The sequence below is a fragment of the Pimephales promelas genome, chromosome 16, assembly GCF_988280905.1.
Source record: "Pimephales promelas chromosome 16, fPimPro1.hap1.1, whole genome shotgun sequence".
Classification (NCBI taxonomy): domain Eukaryota; kingdom Metazoa; phylum Chordata; class Actinopteri; order Cypriniformes; family Leuciscidae; genus Pimephales; species Pimephales promelas.
Genome location: NC_142784.1, coordinates 14178787 through 14198597, shown reverse-complemented (window position 1 = coordinate 14198597; position 19811 = coordinate 14178787). Strand labels below are relative to the sequence as shown.

Genomic DNA, 19811 nt, shown 5'->3' with positions numbered 1-19811 from the left:
GGTATGCATTAAAAAAAATTCAGGAATGTAGCAAATCACTGGATTGGTTAAAATAATGAGCAGCCTAAAAGATGATTTGAGTTGAAAGTGGGCTTAATGAGTACACTTACAAGTAGCGCTGCTATCACACACAGTTTACTGTGTTGTCACCTAGTGTTGACACTGGGAAACTGCATGATTTGTTAATTATGCGTGGCATTACACAAATAATATATTTTAATGCCCGCAGGCCCAACTTTGGACTCCCCTGTTTCATAGTCACGACTGTTTATCGCAATCTATTTGAGGAGAATAACACCAATGTTAAGTGGACAATTCTCTTAATGCACTTACTGTTTACATAGCTAGTATTATTACATGTGGTCCTGCTGATGTTAGCGTTTGGTTTGTGTATAATCAGTCATGTTCTGGCTGAATGGCTCTTGTGTAATCCAACTTGAAGATAATGAATGAAATGAATAAATAAATGAATGAATAAAACCATCTGATCTTGATGGCAGCATAATGAATTAAGAGCCCTTTGGGAAAACTGCCTAAAGTCCACTGTGTTTTTCAAAGATTTTGTTGAGCTGGAAAGATCCCAGTCATGAGGTGATACTACACCATTCAGCTACTGACTGAACGAGTTGTACTGTATGTGCTCACTCTTTTTCACCCTAACTTTTGTACTGAATTGACCTGTAGAGTTGCGTGTAACTTTGCAAATCGGACCCAGGTTTGCTTAGTATCTAGGGCTGTCCCTACAAATTATTTTAGTAGTTGAGTAATCGGGCGATTATTTTGCCGATTAATCGAGTAATCAGATTTTTTTTTTTGTTCTGGTAATAAAAACATACCTAAGCAACAATAGCCTTTTAAAATGACTTAAAATGCATAAATAAATAACAATAAGGGCAAAAAGTGTTTTAAATAAATTATCAAAACAAGTAATCATATCATAGTTTTATAGAAAACACTGTTAAAATGCATAATATAATGTAGAAAATCAATTTATGTACATTAGGCTATGTATTATAACAAATGCCTGCAGAAGGGTGCCAACATTCTGGTGTTATACTTTACAGTAGTAACGATCCATTACTCGGGGGCTCCAGACTTTTCCACTGGTTGCACTGACTTTCTCACTTTGTCGCACCAGCATATGATTTGGTCTCACTTTTTTTTGTGCAAGAAGTAGTAGAATAATAACGCAATTCTCGCTCATGCGTTGTAGAAATCTCTTGAACTCTCATCTCAGGCCCAGAAGGAAGAAAAGGAATAGTCGAATAAAGTCGTTATTTTTGTTTTATTTCCACACAAAAAGTATTCTCGTCGCTTGATAAGCTTATAGTTGAGCCACTGTTGTCACATGGAATATTTAAACATTTTCTTCAATGACTTTCTGGGCCGTCAAGTTTCAATCCTTTAGGAGCCTGTGTAGCAGTGATCCACCTCTCAAATTTTATCAAAAATATCTTCATTTGTGAAGATGAACGAAGGTCTTAAGGGGTTGGTACAGCATGGGGGTGAGTAATTAGTGACTTAATTTTCATTTTTTGGGTGAACTAACCCTTTAAAGATATTTAAAATCGCAGTTGACTTTCACTTCATTCATCACACTGGGAATGGAAGTTCAAGTCTAGTGTATTGCATTGTGGGATAGAGTAGCTCACACTCATGGTTTGCACTGTTCTATACTGCACGATCTGGTAAAGGACGTTGATAATCTGGGTAATTGAACATACAGTAGCCCTGTTCTGTGTCCGATCGGGATCGGGAAGTTATTTCACATGAAACTGGTTAATGTAAATATTTCATATTGGTAAGAAGTTTACAAAGCAAATTATCATGTAAGCATTTTTGTAAAAATTGAGTCGCAATTTATTTATTTTTTTTTTAATTTTCCCAATTCTTAATAGACAACGAAACAAAATAACATGTAACATGTTCTGACTAAATGTTAATTGCTGCAGTCTATTTAAATTGATTCATTAAAACTCACATATAATTTTCAAATGAATCCTTTGAATTATTGATTCAATGACATACATTTAAATCACTTGTCGCCACCTACAATGTAATTGACAATCTTTTTAATGAAATATAGTTATTTATAGCAAACGGTGATTTACTCTATTTTGATCTACCGTAGACATCAGTGTATATCCGAGATATAAACTTATAAGCTATAACCCAGTATTTCTGTGATATGAATTATTGCAAGACATATTAAAACATAATACTGTGTGGTTTAAAAGACTGTTTCTGAATTTGTTTCATATACAGCATACACTGTAATTTTTTAATCAAATGAATGCTAAACTATTATTTGGGGTGATTTTCATCAATGGCTACTTAAACTGATCTCAGAATCATGTATGGGTGTTTTACAATGCTTTAATATCTGTATTCATTAAGATGTTGTTCTTAGTCTTTGCATCAGGAAAATTGTATTTGTCACTGAGTATTTTAAAAATTTCGAGCACGCCGAATTTGACAGCAGGCCGAGTTGCGTGATCGTTTAGGAAGATTTTTAAATTGCTATTATTCTAGACAGGATGAAGACATGAGTATTAAGAAGTAACTGAAATTAGCCTTAGATAATAGCTTTCCCAGCACTTATAACAGGCACATGGGAAATGTGGCAACTTTGCCCTTTATCATATGGTCACAAGCTTTTAAGGAAGTTTGGGGTTGCACGATTTCCTGTTCTTTTTTCCTCTATCACCATAATGTGGCTTCAAACTCATGACAAAATGAACATCAATTCATGAACAACCATTTTAAATGTAATCTGACACCATCAATTATATCTGGAGGAAGCCAGCCATACATTGGGTCGTCTATGGGCAAAATGAAGGATGGGGTCAGTAGGTTTTGTTTAAAAATCAATAAATCCTGCAAGTGATCAAAAGTGATCGTAAATACATTTATAATGATACAAATTCTATTTAAAATAAATTTAGTTTGCACAAAAATTAAGCATTTTCAACATTCATATAAGAAATTCTTGAGCAGCAAATCATCATATTAGAGTGATTTCTGAAGGATCATGTGACGCTGAAGATGAAAATTCAGCTTTGTCATCACAGAATAAATTGCTTTAAAAAATAAATAGAAAAAGTTATATTGAATTGTTTTTTAGGGGCTGATTTTACGGTATTTTTGCTCAAATAAATGTAGAATTTGTGAGCATAAGAGAATTCTTTAAAAACATATTAGCCTCAAAATTTCATACAGTTGTGTATTTCCCAAAACTGCAGCTCTAAACCCTTATTAAACATTTCATGACCACACCATCCTTCCTATGACCAAAACCTCTCTCAAGGTTCAGTGGAGAGGACCCGCCACGCCTCCACGGGCCTTGATCTTTGGAACGTCCTGTCTGTGTCAGGTCTGATAGAGCTCAGTGTCTCCTGAGGCTGCTGGTCGTGCTCCACAGAGCAAACAGCACTGGTGCCACTGGCCTGCTGTTGTTTTCTGCCCTGTTGGAGAAGACAGTGTACCATGAGCTACATTTGGTGCACTAGTTTTTTAGACTCCTCAAAAAGATCTGTTATGTAACAGTGGATTGATAGAAAATAACTTGTGGTTTGTTGTCCTCTCTCTCCTCTTTTTACAGTGTGTTGTATGTAAAATCAGTGTTATCTTGTCTTAATTTAAAAAAAAAAAAAAAAAAAAAGATTCCCAGTGTGCACAAATTTACCAGATTACTGGTAAAAGAGTGCTCTGTTGGTGACAGTGCTTGCGTCCTTTTTATTTACTTTTTTTATTACACATTTCTTTGTGAAAAATACTGTAAGAAAAATAGTTAGATGCCATACTCTATTTTTTTTTAATTCATTTTCAAATAATGTATTTCTAGTTTATTAAATATTAAGTTAACACAATGCCATCATGGGAAAAAATTACATCTAAAAATGTATATTTCACAATATTACAGTTTTTTTCTGTATTTGAAGAGCCATTTCAAATTTTCTTCTAAAATGATCATTTTTATCAAGTTTGTATATTTAAGTTCAGTAATTTCACTTAAATGGCAATGAAGAAAAATTGCCATTTAAGTGAAATTACTGAACTTAAATATACAAACTTGATAAAAATGACCATTCTAGAAGAAAATTTCAAATGGCATTTAGAGGCTTTTGCATCTGAACTCTTCATTTTTACTCTATTAAAAAAACAAAAACAAAGCCTTGGTGAACATAAGAAGCTTCTTTCAAAAATATGTTAAAAAAAAAGAAATCTATATTATCAACTCCATTTTGTTTCTCATTTGTTAAAAGCAATTGAGAAATGTATAGGTATTGCTCAATTTCTTATAGTTTGCTCAATTTGTGTTGAGTAAAGCATGTTATAGCCTATACGATGATGCATCTAATACCCTCAAAGGTTCCAGTTCATTATACTTGATAAGTGATACATTTCAGAAACCAGATATGATTTTCTCCATGTCCCTTTACCATCTACCATGCCTTCAAGGTGACTTTGATAGACTAACACTTTCTCTCTGTGTTCTTGGAGCGCTTAAAGAGAAGTCTTCTCTTAGGTTTCAAAATGGCAAGCTTGTGTTATGAAAAGACGGACGCCAAGGTTTATTTTTGGAGCTCATGGGCCTTTTGGACAGGTGCCTTTTAAGTCATAATACTCTGATATAAACAAACACAACCGGATGTATCACAGCCCACATCTAGTACCACACACTCTGATCTGATGAAGTTCAAACTACTTCAGGTTCTCTCACTACTTGTGCAACACAAACCATAGCTTCCTTAGCCCTCAGAACCTTGAGTGTGGCAACACAACAGCTGTACAGATTTGCAGCCTAAAAATAGTTGCATGCTAGTTTTAGTTAATACCACAGCCAGGTCTATTTTTAGCCCCCCTCATAGTTTGAGCTGGAAACCTCCATGGACACAGTGGGATTTTAGGACAGCTGTTTGGAAACACCTCTGAATTCTAAAATTGGATCATTTTAAACACAGACAGTCTTCATTAGCACACAGTGTTCTCATTACAGAGTGCTTTGTGACCCCTGGACAGTGAAATGAACTATCACTACAGCAACCAACTATATTGGGTCTTTATCTCACCTTTATTTCCAAAGATTGCTTTCTCTGTTTTATGTGATCCTCGATTTGAACGCACTTGTCCTCAATTTAAGGGCAATAAAGCCTCTAGGTTTGTGTGATGGCCAACTAAAAACAATGACTTAATAGCTAGTGGTTATCATTACCCATAGCCTGAATGGCAATAGTGACCTCATAAGCAAGGATGTTGTTTCAAAGAAAGAGTACATAGTTTGATTAAAGATCACAAAGATCAGGAACATGCGGTATAAGAAAAAAGGAGGTGTTTAATAGCCTGGTTTGTTTTAGTATCTTGCTAACTGTGACGGTTTCTTTTCTTCAGAGCTTTGCCGCATCGATGAGTTGCTATGCCAGGACGAGATCGCCATTCTCAGTTTTGAGGCCATCCGCAGCATTCACAAGCAAATGGACGATGATGCCAATGGGAATGTGGATGTTTCTGAGACTGATGGGGTTAGTGAATTACTGTTAAAGCTGACTCTTAAGTGGCTAACATAACTAGGCAGTTGATATACCTTTGATCTCTTTTAAAGTCAAGTGTTTGATTAATTTTTCTCATAGCATTAATGTTCAAGTCAGCATGGCAGTAAATGAATAATCTGCAGCATGTTAATACAACTCTAATACTTGCCGCCACTTGTGACTTGTGTGTCATTATACATGTTGTCTGTTCATTTACCCTATGGGCTGCAAGAGTGACTGCCTTGGTTTTGCAAGTAAATGTATATTGTCTCCATAGGCATTAAAGTCATGAACCATGACAACTATCTCTGAGATTAATCACAAAATGATTTGTTTTAAAGCATAACAAATATATAATATAGCTGTATAAAATATAAAAAACGATATATATGAACAAACTGATTTTTTTTTTTATTAGGGAATTAAATACCCCATGATGTATTGTGTAATGTAAAGGAGAGAGTACTATAATACTATTGTCTTTTATTGTTTATTCCTACTCTTATAATGCTGATTATAGACTTATTATCTAAGCTCTCGGCCTGCCCTGCTTCAGACCACAGTAACATTAATAAAACTTTAATACATTAGCTCAACCATGAACACGATTTCTGCCTGAGTCCCGTCGGATTGCTTTCCATCGGCTGTGGAAGTGAAGACGAAAAATCCCATGATTCCACAGTCATTCACTGTGTCATCATGCTACGCCTTTATTGTTTTCAATAAACAATCATTGGCTAAACGTACATACTGTGCCTTAATTAGACAAAAATTAAACAGTTAAATAATATTAAAAAATAATATTTGCCTGTTAATAAGGTTTGTTATGCTAGTTTTTGTGGTAACCGCAGCTTCTTCAGGATTAAAGGTTTTTAAGTTTTTCGTCAGTAATTTTGCAATTTAACAGTTTAAAAAATTTATAAATAAGCATTGAAACCCTATTGACATGTTTTTGGTTAAATTAGTTTATGTATACAGAATGTATATGCTCTATGTATTTTTAGAGCGAACAGTCGTAGCCTCAAAGCTCACAGTTTCACTAAACACTAACAATCTCTCTGACACGACACTTTTCCAATCAAACTACCACGAAACAAGCAAAGGTGACAAAACGCAATCAATCAGGATGAAAGTGAAGCACAATGGCATAAATCACAAAGTCAACGAGGTTTGAAGGCAGTGGATGAGTGTTTGGGGTGGTCCCCATCAGGGTCAGGTGCTTGGCAGGACCAATCATAGTCTTCAGCAGATTAGCAGAGGTAACGCCCATCTGGAAGGCAACACAGAGAGACTCTAAACATACAAGGATATTTGTTTAAACACGAAATATCTCAGGGTCTTAACACTAGTATCGTGCTCAAGTCAACTGCATCCTTCCTTCCTCCTCTAAGGATGTCTGTAAATAATAAGATTTGGCTAATTCATCCTGTTTAATGCTCTTTCCAAAAGCCTGGGTTGGTTAAAGCTTTAGTACACGATGGGTTTTATCAGCCTGTGTGACATAGTTCAGTAATGTGTGTCATGGTTGGTGTTATCTTGCTATTTGGGCTGCAAGATGCAGGAAACCAGAAACTCACTAAATGCCATAACCGCTAGTGTAGACCCTTGTGTAGGTGTCTCGCAGAAATAATGCTCATAGGCTCAGCCTAACCTGTTACTAAATAAAATCACTGATTATAAGGGATAAAAAGAGAGGAATTTGTTGTCAAAGTCTACACACTTGTGCATGTAATCTGCAAAAGCTTAGAAAATCGTCATGTTTTTGTCCCTCATCTTAAAACTTTGTCGTACTGGTTCTGAGGTAATGCAATTGTAATCATTCTACCACTTAAGGATATGACGTGTTGAATAGTCTTACGACTGGACATAATTGTGCTAATTCTCTACGGTTATCATTAGTCACATCTCAGATGTCATTGATCCATTCCCAGGAGGCTTTCAGTAACAAATAAATGTGAAGCAGTGGTTTCACAACTATTTAGGAGAAAATCTCAAATCTCCAAAAAGCTCCAAATTATCGATTTGTTTATCTAGATGTTTTCCTGCAATAGTTTAGATGCATTCATTTAGCTAATTTCTGTTTGACCATTTGCATCATATTCACGTTATGTTTAACATAAAAATGGGGGCAGCCATTACATCAAAAATTGTATGTAATTTCCATTACACGAGAGTAGATGTTAACTTCATGCTGATTTGTACTCAGCTTTCGCCAAGATAAGCACAAACTAAGACGTAGCTTTACAGTAACCTATGCTTCTCCATCCATTTACGCTTCTTTCCATATGGTGGTGTGACTCCCCTTCTGTCCGGCGTTAACGGCTGCACAGTGTACTTGGTCTCCCTAGTGGACCAGCACGACAACCGTCTGGATTGAGCCGAGTAGGGGACATCTCTAGGGTCTTCAAGTGGGCACCTTCCGTCCTCAGTGTTTCGTCGACTAGCCCACGACACCTCAAGAGGGATCAAGTGGCGTCCCAGAGTCACCCCCTCCGTCCCCGACTCAACTCAGTCCAGCTTACTGACTTCTACATCCCTCCTGCTGCTGAGGTTGCTCCTTTCTCGTAGTTCACATGTGACCTAACCACAATCTCTCAATCCCTCCGCAACCCAACCATACGCACCAACCCGTTTGACTTTGCATTAAAGCAGTTTCAGTGGCAACGGTTCTGTATGGCATACTACCTACCGCAAAACACTATATAACTCCCCTCATTCACACAATATACACAGGAACTTAATGACTGTAATTTCTATGCAACCTATACAAATAAACCAACAGACTCTTCAAGTTTTTCGAGAATTCTACGAAACCGTAGTGTGGCGGCCTGTACACAGCCAGCCAGAATCTTTCCGTCTCAACCACAGCCAGTTGCTGCTCCTCTCTGCTGCTTCAGATAAGTTCTTTACTGTGCGACGCAACACAATTCTTGGCCACCGAATCTGACGTCTCTGAGGAACCGGGTTGTAGAGTGTGCCACAAATCCTCGATAAACCTGGACTCTCTATCCTCGCTGTTCTGCTTCAGTGGCCAGATGAGCATACTGCAGTTTCTTCCTCTCATATGCCTCATCTACCGCATCCTCCCATGGCACTGTTAGCTCTATCAGTTGAACAACGTATGCTGATCCAGATCACAAGACAATATCTGGTGGTAGGTTAGTGGTGGCAATCTCAGGTGGAAAAATAAGCCGTTGATCAAGATCAGCCTGCATCGTCCAGTCCCTAGCAGCTTCCAGTTGTCTTTGGTGAGAATTGGTGTTAACACCTTTTCTTGGTGGTTGCTGGGCGGAGGAATGTTGTCTTCTGTTTTGTTAGAACAGATGGCAACTTATTGGTCATACTATGCTTGCCTTCCAGTGCTAAAGCCAAACATCGCAGTACTTGGTCATGGAGCCAAGTAAACCAACCTTGGCTAAGAGCCACCTTACATCCTGTCAAAATGTGCCTTAATGTGGCAGGTGATGAACACAAAGGACAAGAGGCATCCTCTCCTACCCAGAGGTTTAGGTTCTGTGATGATGGGAGAACATCATATGTTGACTTGATAATGAACCTGATCCTACTCTTTTCCATTGACCAAAGGTCTTGCCAGCCCATCTTGCGTTGTTCCACACTCTCCCATCTCATCCGCTCTCCCTGTTTGGCCTGGGAAATGGCCTTTATACACCCCATCCTCTCCTCCTGCTTTCACACCTCGTTGACTACCAGCTTCCTCCTTTGAGCTGGGCCTGCCTTGTGCCATTAAGGAGGAGCTAAGCTGAGCCCCAAATCCCCTCTGAAGATCCCCTAAAATGAAAATCCCCTAATTTGAAGGGCAGCCTTTGATGTCAAATATTTTTATTATTTGTTTAATTCTGTTTCACCCACATTGAGTTTGCTTAGCCACTACAAATTTTAATCCCCCCCTCCCCCGTTAATCTTTAGCAACATTAGCCAGCTCAAAACCACAAAGAAATTATCTGTTCATTCTCTCAGCATTTGAGCAATAAACTCACACATTTGCCTTTTGTACCATCTCTCTTTAATGAATGATGTCCAACTTCTTCGATGCTGCTTGTGAACCGGTGGCCGCTTGCCCAAGGAAAGCCAGTCACCGTGTTCGTTGGGTGTCGTTTTGGAAGCATACACAGCGGAGCAGAGCCTGCCCCTTCCTGGCATCCTTTCAGTCGAGCAATATGTTGTGTAGGCGTTCTGTCCTGCCGCATCCAACCTTCTCTAAGCTGCATCAAGGCAAGCCTGATGGAATGGCAACCACAGATTTATAATGATCGTGGTATTCTTGTGAGAGTCCAAAATTTTGAAATGACGATTTGATGGCATGGCATACGAATCAGTTTGCAGTCGCAGAATCAAACCATTAGGTTTGGTTTCGCTACTTGCTGTGTTTGTTTCCACACCTCATAGACTGAGGGCTCGACACCTTTGAGTTGGTATGTCGATGAATATCTTGGCCCGTTTCTGAAAACCATGGCTCATCTTCATTTATAAAGGCTTGGGAAAGGGACAGCGTTTTCAGTGAAATGATGTGTATAATTATTGCTGCTGTGCCATGTTTTGGGTTGGGTTGGGTTGGGGGGAGCCAATCGTCTGCACGCCTTGATGTGTCAGTCGTAACAATGCTGTTGACAAATTTGATGTCTAGAAAGCAAGTGTGATTGGTCTCTATCTAAACAGATTTATGACAAACCTCTCACAGTGGTTGCAGTTTAACCACAGTTTGAAGCTCTTTACTGTCTTAAATATCACTTGATCTGCTCTCTAACCTTCTGTTGCTTTATGTTGTGTAATAATTTTTGCCATCTGCTGTGTCTGAGCAAACTGAGCCTTTGCTCCGCTAGATGTTCACAGCACTCGAAGGCATTAATGCACCCAAAATATCTTAAAACATCATGCCTACCTATAAGATAGACTTTGGTTTCGCTCTTAAATGTTCCCGAGGGCAAACAGTTTATTGTTTTTTGAATTAAGTTCTGCTCATTTGATCATATTGGGCAAACAAACTGTCATTTCCGGCATGGAAACCAAGTGACCGACAAAGTGTTGTATTGCTTGTTTTAGCCAGTTACGATCTGGGTCCATACCTAATGTATGTTAAGGCAGCAAAGGCTTTCTATTATTCATTAGCAAAGTTATTAAACAAAATAAACAAAAAAAAAACAAACAAACAATAAAAATAGTTATTTTTATTATAAATTTTGTGTGTGTGTGTGTGTGTGTATATATATATATATATATATATATATATATATATATATATATATATATATATATATATATATATATATATACAAAAATATAAATATACAATTTAATTATTATTCAATTATTTTATATTTTAATTATTTTAATTCAATTATTTTATGTACCATGGTACCACTATATTAATTTAAGGGCTGTGATAAGTGTCGCTTAAGTTTGTGCAGACCATGAAATAGAGTACAAGAATTTGCATAGAGCTCCTGTACAACTTCATAAAAGAGTGAAAAATAAATGTCTGCTTTATCGTCTAGTGGAGAATATAGCGATTGCATTCCAAATCTTCATTTTCTAATGAATTCTCTGGGATCCTTGAGCTGCTAATTGGAATAGATTTCCTGTTGTTCCCTGTTATCTGACAGTTTTTAAGAGAGGACCTCAATTACCATGACCCCAAAGCCAAGCACAACAGTTTCCACGGTGACGACCAGCTCATCAGCGTGGAGGACCTGTGGAACGCCTGGAAGAGTTCGGAAGGTGAGCGCGACTTTTTCATAATGAGCCATTAGCACAATTTGCCGTGAGTCATAGTTTTCTCACATGCACCGTGGAATATGTTGTACCTTTAATGAAAAACAGTTGACCTTTGCTAATGCTCACATTCTTACAAGTAATTTACTGACTTTAACATCAAGGACAGATTTTTGTGTCTAGTTTTTTGGTTGACTGCACAATGCCTCTCAAACTATTCAGCTGGGCGAAATACAGCATTAAAAAAGGTTAAATATTTCAAATATATCCCAAATTCACGATGTTACCACAAAAAATAGGGCATTTTTTGACATTATAGTAAGCATTCATACTTTAAGTTACCTCAGTACCAGGATAATACGAAGGTAAATGAATATAGAAACCAAATTAGGTCCCACTTTATATTAAGTGGTTTTTAGTACTATGTACTTACATAATATAGGTTTTTTTTAATGTTTTTTCACAGTTAATAAATAAAAAATAATAATGAATCAGTCAGTCAAGTAACATGGTATAATCATAATACTGGTACATTGTACTTTTTGTAGGGCATGTTGTGTTAAGTGTTATCTTAAATGGGCCTCTTAACAGTGAGAGTGTGAACACTTAGGGAGCCGAGCTTTCAACATCTCCTCTAAATCCCGATAAAGTGCAGATCCGATCCAGAACACTCCACCTTCTGAGTCCTGCTCTTGAATGTACAGCTGTGAATGAGATCCCGGTAAAACCAATGTTCAGAAGGGAATATAAGTGTCCTGCAATGTATATACTGCTGCATGGTGTATAACGCTGCGATTCTAGTGGATTGTGGACCAAAGTGTGTTTCAGGTTTGTTTCTGAACAAACAATGCTGTATGAAATCAATAAGTAACTATATTAGTGTAAAGTTTGGACAGCACAATAAATTAGTTCAAGTTCAATTTTATTTATATAGCACATTTACAACAGCCACTAGGCTGACCAAAGTGCTTTACAGAGGCTCGCAAGATTAAAAGAAGAAAAGCACGCATAACAAAAAAAAAAAAAAAAATGAAAGCAACATGGCTAAGAGTAACCGTAAAACAGGAGTAGCAAAAAAGTAAAACCAACTGAGGAAAATCAATATATTGAAGAAAACGGGTAGGTTTTAGCCTATCATGTGTCAAAAGAAAGGATAAAACGCTTCCCAAATCTTTTGTTGATAAGGTCAGCAGCTGATAGCAATAGTTTCGATCAGCCCTCATCCTCAAATCATGAACACAAGTATGCAAGGTTTAAGAAAATATACTAGTTATTCAACAACTAGTCAGTCTGTCAATTCCATCTGTGTCAACACTGGAAGCGAGTGGCATATTGTGATGTTTCCTCCCATTATAATCAATGATGCAATGATAATTTAGTGCAATAAAAGATTATTTATACGACCATTCAAAAGTTTGGGGTCAGAGATTAAAAACACTCATTCAGCAATGATACATTGAATTAATCATAAGTGACAGGAAATACATTTATAATGGTACATAAAATAAATGCTGTTCTTTTGAACTTTCTATTAATCAAAGAATCCCAAACTTTTGAACAGCCTATTTATATCTTAAAACTGTTAGTTGTACTATTTAATTGTATATTTAATTATTATTATATTTAATTATAAATATATTAAACCATATATTTAAAAAAAATGGGTTGCTTGAACACCCACTGCAGTTCAACACAAATGAATGAGAAGTTAGTCACACTTATTACTTGCACTTCATTCATCTGAAAATGAAAGGTCAGGTCAAGCACATTGCATCATGCATATGCTCAGGGTGTGCACTACACATTTTGGTAAATATTATATTCTTGGATCTGACCATAATGTCAGATGACCTAACAATGCCCTCCTCATCATTTTCTCTCTTCTATTTCGCTCTTTGGGTTTTATTCTGCATTGCAGCTCTTCCTCAAAGCACAGCTGAAGAGCCAAGGTTATGAAAGCTGATCTGTCCCAGACAAGCCACCCCCAACACACACACACACACACACACACTCTCACTGAACACAGTTTTGTGCCAGGGTCAGGCGAGAGATATACCCTTACAGTGTTTTCTTTGCGAGCTGGCAGCATCTGCTTTTTTCAAAGGTGGTGTGACAGTGAATATCTGTTATTTATGCCTGTGTAATATTTATACTCCTGTAAAATCCGATGTCTATATTGGATTGTTGTTATGCCAGCTGTCAATATGCTTAATATGCTTTATTTTTGGTGGGATGGGGGTTCATTCAAATATCAATGGCGAATGTTTTTGATGTCTGAGACGCATTTTAGTAATCGATTTAGATTTCTTTCATCATGGGCAGTTTTGATCGCTTGATGTGTCATTCTCAATGGCCGCCGATTAATTGTGATTATCCAGTATTATCTGACACAATTCTTGTTACAACTAGGCACACAGTCAATGCTTGCAGTGTTTAAGACTTTGTTTTTTCAGTCTGAAGCATCTCTTGAGAGTTTAGGCTAATATTTCAATAATTTAACAACTCACTGGCTTGTTATCAGTTCTCTGATATCGGTTAATAGTCATGTGCCTTGAAGGTAAACTAATAACATATTTAATCTTTTTAGTAAGACTTTTATTTTTCCCAAAGGCATTTGCATCATGAAAACCAGTTTGAGAAACCTTGTTGTAAGTAGGGATGTCAAGTTTTTTGTGCCCTTGTGCATCAGAGTTTTGAATATTGATCCAATACTTGTAGTTTGCTAGTGCTTGGTGCATACTTCAAGTACAATAAAGTTATTCATATCAATCCAATGAACACTGGGATATGTAGTTTCCCAGGGGTTCAAAAAAGGGGTGACAAGAGTAATTCCAATATAACAATTACTACAGTTATAATAATATGTTTAGGCCTGTGTGTATACAGTTGTAATTGGAGTTGTCAACCCTCATTGCAAATCAGATTTATTGGCAAAAATTACAGACTTTCAGCTGTTTGCTATGAACAAGTCTAGAACAAAGATAGAACACATGAAATATCTGAACCGGCTGGGTTTGTTGAGTGTCACTTGTTAGAAATATGGTTAAGTAAAAAAAAAAAAAAGGTCCAAAAAGGTAAGAGATCTCATCTCATCATTTCTCAAACAAGGAACTTGATACAAAAAGATAGCGAAGACACTAAATCTTCCTAGAGACACAGTTGGAAGCATAGTTCACTGTTCAAATTTAACAAAACAGTGGTTACTCTACCTGGTCAGGGCAATAAAAGGAAGCTGTCGAAGGCTGCGACCAGATTTCTGAGGAGTTTGGTTCTGAGAAACCCCCTCAAATGAGTGAGTGCTTTTGATAATTTATCAGAGATCGAGACCGATGCAGTCCGCATGAAAGAGAGGTGTCTTCAGAATCTAATACTGAAACTTTTAGTCACACTGCTCTATTCCCAACAGCAGACCTCTGATGATGTAACGATTTGTTTTTTAGAAACCATCACGATTCTTACTAAATTAAACTCCATTAGTCTACGCATTTTAAGTCATATCCACCCACTTTTGGTCACTCATTGTGTTTTGAAACATGTATTCTGATTCATGATGATGTTTATGAGGTTGGCCTTTGTGTTTCTGTTCTCCAGTGTACAACTGGACAGTGGATCAGGTTGTGGACTGGATTATCAGCTACGTCGAGTTGCCACAATATGCGGAAGCTTTTCGGAAGTTGAATTTCAATGGTACCGCTATGCCCCGGTGAGTAAATTAACACACACACTACGGTTCAAAAGTTGGGTAAGAATTTTGTTTTATGTTGTATTGACATCTTTTACGCCTATAAAAACTTTGATCAAAACTACTGTACAAAAAAAAAAAGTAATAATGTGATTTTAAAATGTAATTTATTCCTGTAGTTACTCAGCTTTGTTACTCCATTCTTCAGTGTCACATGATCCTTCAGAAATCATTCTAAAATGATGATTTGAAATTGATCCCTTAAGAAACATTTCTAATTATCAATGTTAAAAACTGTTTGCTGCTTAATATTTTATATTTAACACAGCATTTATTTGAAATGGAAATGGTTTGCAACTTTGTGTATATCAATTTGACATTTTGTCACTTTTGAGTTTAATTCCTTTAAAATCACTTACAGACATACCCCCAAATAGTACATACTTGTACCATTTGCTAGCTTGTGTTAAGTGAGACACGTGTGAGTGTGTGCTTTTAGCTTTTAACATACAGGTTAAATTAGTTTGGTCCGAGTGTGACAGAAAACGCTTGACATTTGTCCTAACCAAGCATTTATTCCACTTTTGGTGAGACTAGAATTGCTTGACCCTCTTCTTGACCACTTTGAGCATCATCCATGGATTAAAAACATGTTTATTATGCTCAAATATTTAGCTCTGAAACTCATTTTTCGTAGATTGATGAAAACCTGGCCTCTTAAGTGCCTATCCGCTGCACTTTTGCATTTATTTATGTCTTTTTCCTTCTAGATTGGCAATGAAGAATGCCACTCTGACACAAACCGTCCTGAAGATTCTGGACCGAAGTCACGTTCAGAAACTACAGCTTAAAGCTCTGGATACGGTTCTGTTCGGAGCCCCAATGAGTGAGTGTGATTTCCCTCTGGTAGACCATCATGCCATGTCATAAATCTGTCTAATTTGGATGTTTGATATGTTTTTAGAGATCTGTACCAGCTTTTGCCTGCTTAGGTGGAGTTATGCGCAGATGTAATCTATCTTCTCTTTAAAACACATTTGTAGTGTGGTGTCTGTTACATCAGATGATTGACAGTCCAACAATGCAAAACATGCTCAGAATAACCTTTTGGTCTTCAGATATCTTGTAGTGAACTATGAGCAGTTGCTTCATATGTGAGTGCAGCAGTGCAGTTTCCTTGGATTTAGGTTTGCCATCTGAGAAACAGCCAGTTAGTTAGTTAGTTAGTTTTGGAGTTTTCTAGAAACCTCTCTATCCTCCAACATGGCATTGTCATGGACTCTGATGTATAAGTGTAAAAAGCCTTTGTTTGTGAGGTCAAAAAGTTGTGGTTTTCACTATAGGCAGAGACCGAGTAGCTGCGGTACCATTGAAAAGTATGTGGTCCGTAAGATTCGGAAAGTCCCTCATGCTCACTAAGGCTGAATTTATTTGATAAGTATTTGATTTAAAACTGTAATATTGTGAACTTTTTATTATTACAATTGTATTATACAATACAATTCAAATAACTTTTTCTATTTGACTATATTTTAAGCTATGATCAAAGCTGAATTTATCATGAGCATTGCTCCAGTCTTCAGTGTCACATGATCCTTCAGAAATCAGATGATCTGATGCTTAAGAAACATTTCTTATTATTATCCATGTTGAAAAGCTGCATAATAATATTTTTGGAAACCTCAATCCTTTTTTTTTTTTGATTTTTTGATTAATAGAAAGTTCAAAGGAACAGCGTTTATTTGAAATATAAATCTTTTGTAACATAATAAGTGTCTTTTCTGTCAGTTTTGATCGATAAAATGCATCCTTATAAATGTAATAAAGGGCCTTTATTATGCTTTTTCAAATATTACCTTTTAATTCAGTATGTTATATAGCTGTTTGTGAATGTAAAAGTGTTAAAGATTAAAGTGCAAAAAGTTATTGTCTTGTAAAAGAAAGAACCGATTATGAACTTCCGAAACGAGTCATCAGTAATTCAACTGTCACTTCCTGCTCAAACCTATGTAGTTTTTTTAAAATAAATTTGCATAATGCCAGCCTATAGTCTTCTCTCGCTCCCTGTGAACAGTGTTTACTTTGACTTGTCCTCAAACAGTGTACTTGTCACTGAGGCCTGAAAGAGTTTAGTTTGGGTGGGTAGTTTAGTTTTCTGTGCTGTGAATCCACTTTGTTACTTCAAATAAATTTGAAGTAAGACTCAAATGGATACGTTAAAACCGACTCTGTTCATATCACTGACTGTGTATCAAGCGGAGCTGAAATTCAGATATGGTTTTGGACATTTCTTTTCCGATACGCATTATAAGCAGCAGACCAATCACAACAGACTGGACCGTCAGACCAATCAGAGCAGAGAAGACCAATCACAACAGACTGGACTGTCTGACCAATCAGAGTAGACTCAGAAAGGGGGGGGTCTAGAGAGACCGAATCCTCGAAGGAGACGTTTTTAGAATCTGAGTATTTAGGTGATGTGCAATATGTATATAATGATATAGTTATGATGCATGTAAACCTATTGCAAAAGACACAATTAGGAACCGTTCAGGTTCCCCTATTATGCTATTACACATTTGTATGGTATAATGGAGACCAATTTATTGTTATTAGTTCGGTCCATCTGGTCCCAGACCAAAAAGACCTCAAGACATTGCCAATTCTCTGCAATATTGATTAATGCAGTTTCATTCTTTTTTTTTTTAATCGCGGTCTGTCTCCTCCTTTTTAAATGGTCTTTGAAACCAATTAGCCAATCTCCACTGGTCTTGAGGCTCGTAGTCATCTGCTGTAGGCCGATGGGAAAGCTCCAGGGGTTGGACATGGAGGGTGTAGACGGTTAGTCTGTATTCTAAGCACACGTCTTTGGCGCACTGAAGCGGATGCAGCCAGTGTCTAGCCCTCCAATATGCTGGTGAACAGGTTCTGCGGGTTTAGAGATATTTGTAAAATGCGCAGGCTTTAAGAGAGTTACTTTTTTTTTTTATTCATTGGCTGCCTTTTGTATTTCAAATACATCTTTCCCAGGAACACATTCACAGATAATCTGTTGCCGTTCAGGCAGCGTTATCTGAAGAATCTGCCTCGACCTGGAAACGGGTTCAGCCTGTGATCCATCAACCTGTGTTGCATGTCTCAGCTCATACAGTAACACTGTGATTTGATTTGTGCCACATCCCAGAATACACCAGGGCTATGAGAGAGAACGGTCCTAGAAGTTGTTTTTGCACCAGAATGAGGGTGTTTGACATTATGGAGGTGATATAGCGCTGCACTAAATACCTCTTTCAGAATGCTGTTCCAAATCTGTCCAAAGAGCTGGTTTTTATGTCTTCCCTTCTTTTATTGGTCTTCACATTTGGCTAAGCCCCGCCCCCCCTTAGTTACTTTTGCTATGTCCATCAAACTTCATCTGGGCTCTGGTTTGGTATCAACATGGCTTATGCTGTGACAGCTCTTCCTGCTGAAATGTGTTCAAACTTTTATAAAGCAGCAAAATAAAGTGTCCGATAGAAGTAGGCAAAAGGGGCTGCAATATGCGTTCGAAGGCTATATTCAAGACATACAGGTGAAACGCAAGAAACAACAAGGCATCCAAAATAGAGGCAAAAGCATAACGTTACCAGTCACAGTCAAAAAATGAACCACCGTATTTCCTACTAATCGAGACGGAGGCTGGGACTAACAATATCAGGGAGCAACACTGCTCATGCAAACCTGGGTAGGTCTCTATTCACTTCTATAATCGTTATTACAGAGCAAACAGACTACACGAGTACTGTATAACGTTGTATTTATTAGCAGCGTGTGTGCTAGCGTATCAACAACCGGTATGAGAACCGAAATCATAACCTAAAACATTATAAAACGGTCTAACTGGTATAGCTTCACAGTAAGGCCGTGTGTCCACCAAAGCGTTTTTCCACGCTAAGGTTAGAAGTAAAAAAGATCTTTGCGGGTTTAGCTGACTGAGGACGTCCATTCAGTTTAATCCAAAAACGACACTTGTCAGGATTTCACTTCAGTTTTTGGAAAGGAAAAAAGGGACACCCCTCTCCACCTCTCTGGGAAATGCGTATCTGTGTTACAAATGCCCCAGGCACTACGTTTAACCATATTTTTGACAAAACTACGATGGTAATAGCCTGCCGAGACCCAAAATATGAGACGCCTGTGTTGAAAGTCAATGAAGCGCTGTGAGAAAGTGTCGGACCTCTGTGGGAGCCCGTTCTTGGCTGTGCTGTGATTGGTCAGTCTACATTCTAGGGCGTGGCTTAGCCAAAGGCGAATTGTTTGTTTATTATTAATTGGAGGAAAAAGCTGGGTCGACCTGTCAGAGATGTAGTGTGCTGTGTTCTATGCAGACAACTCTCAACTCTCGCAATGTGAACCTAAGAAGTTTAAAATTTGTTGCATCCCTAGCAAAAATGTCTCAGGAATTCTCATGGAGTTTAAAATAAATGTGCAATTTGCTCATTTTTAGTGCTCATGTCATGTTGGTTTATGCACACTACCAATCAAATATTTGAGGTCTGGAAGAGTTTTCTTTTTTTTATAAATTATTTTTCTTTTCTTTTTTATTCAGAAAGAATGCATTAAATTGATCATAAATTACATTAAAGTATCATGTGACTGAAGACTGGAGTAATGATGCTGAAAATTCAGCTTTGTCATCACAGGAATAAATTACATCTTAAATTATATTAAAACAGAAAACAATTATTATTATTTTAAATAGTGAAAATGAAGAGTTCAGATGCAAAAGCCTCTAAATGCCATTTGAAATTTTCTTCTTTAATGATGATTTTTATCAAACTTGTATATTTAAGTTCAGTTATTTCACTTAAATGGCAATGACAATTACC

The 19811-nt window shown here is 37.2% G+C and overlaps 1 protein-coding gene across 3 annotated transcripts in view; it reads left to right on the top strand.

Annotated features, from left to right (window-relative positions):
• The window catches only part of stim1a (stromal interaction molecule 1a), a 49788-nt gene that overhangs the window by 5214 nt on the left and 24763 nt on the right, over window positions 1-19811 (top strand). For all 3 annotated transcript variants that reach the window (XM_039670618.2, XM_039670617.2, XM_039670615.2), the window contains exons 3-6: window positions 5392-5522; window positions 11153-11267; window positions 14853-14964; window positions 15714-15829. In XM_039670618.2, the coding sequence (XP_039526552.1) occupies window positions 5392-5522; window positions 11153-11267; window positions 14853-14964; window positions 15714-15829 (474 nt within the window). The remainder of the gene's footprint in view (window positions 1-5391; window positions 5523-11152; window positions 11268-14852; window positions 14965-15713; window positions 15830-19811) is intronic.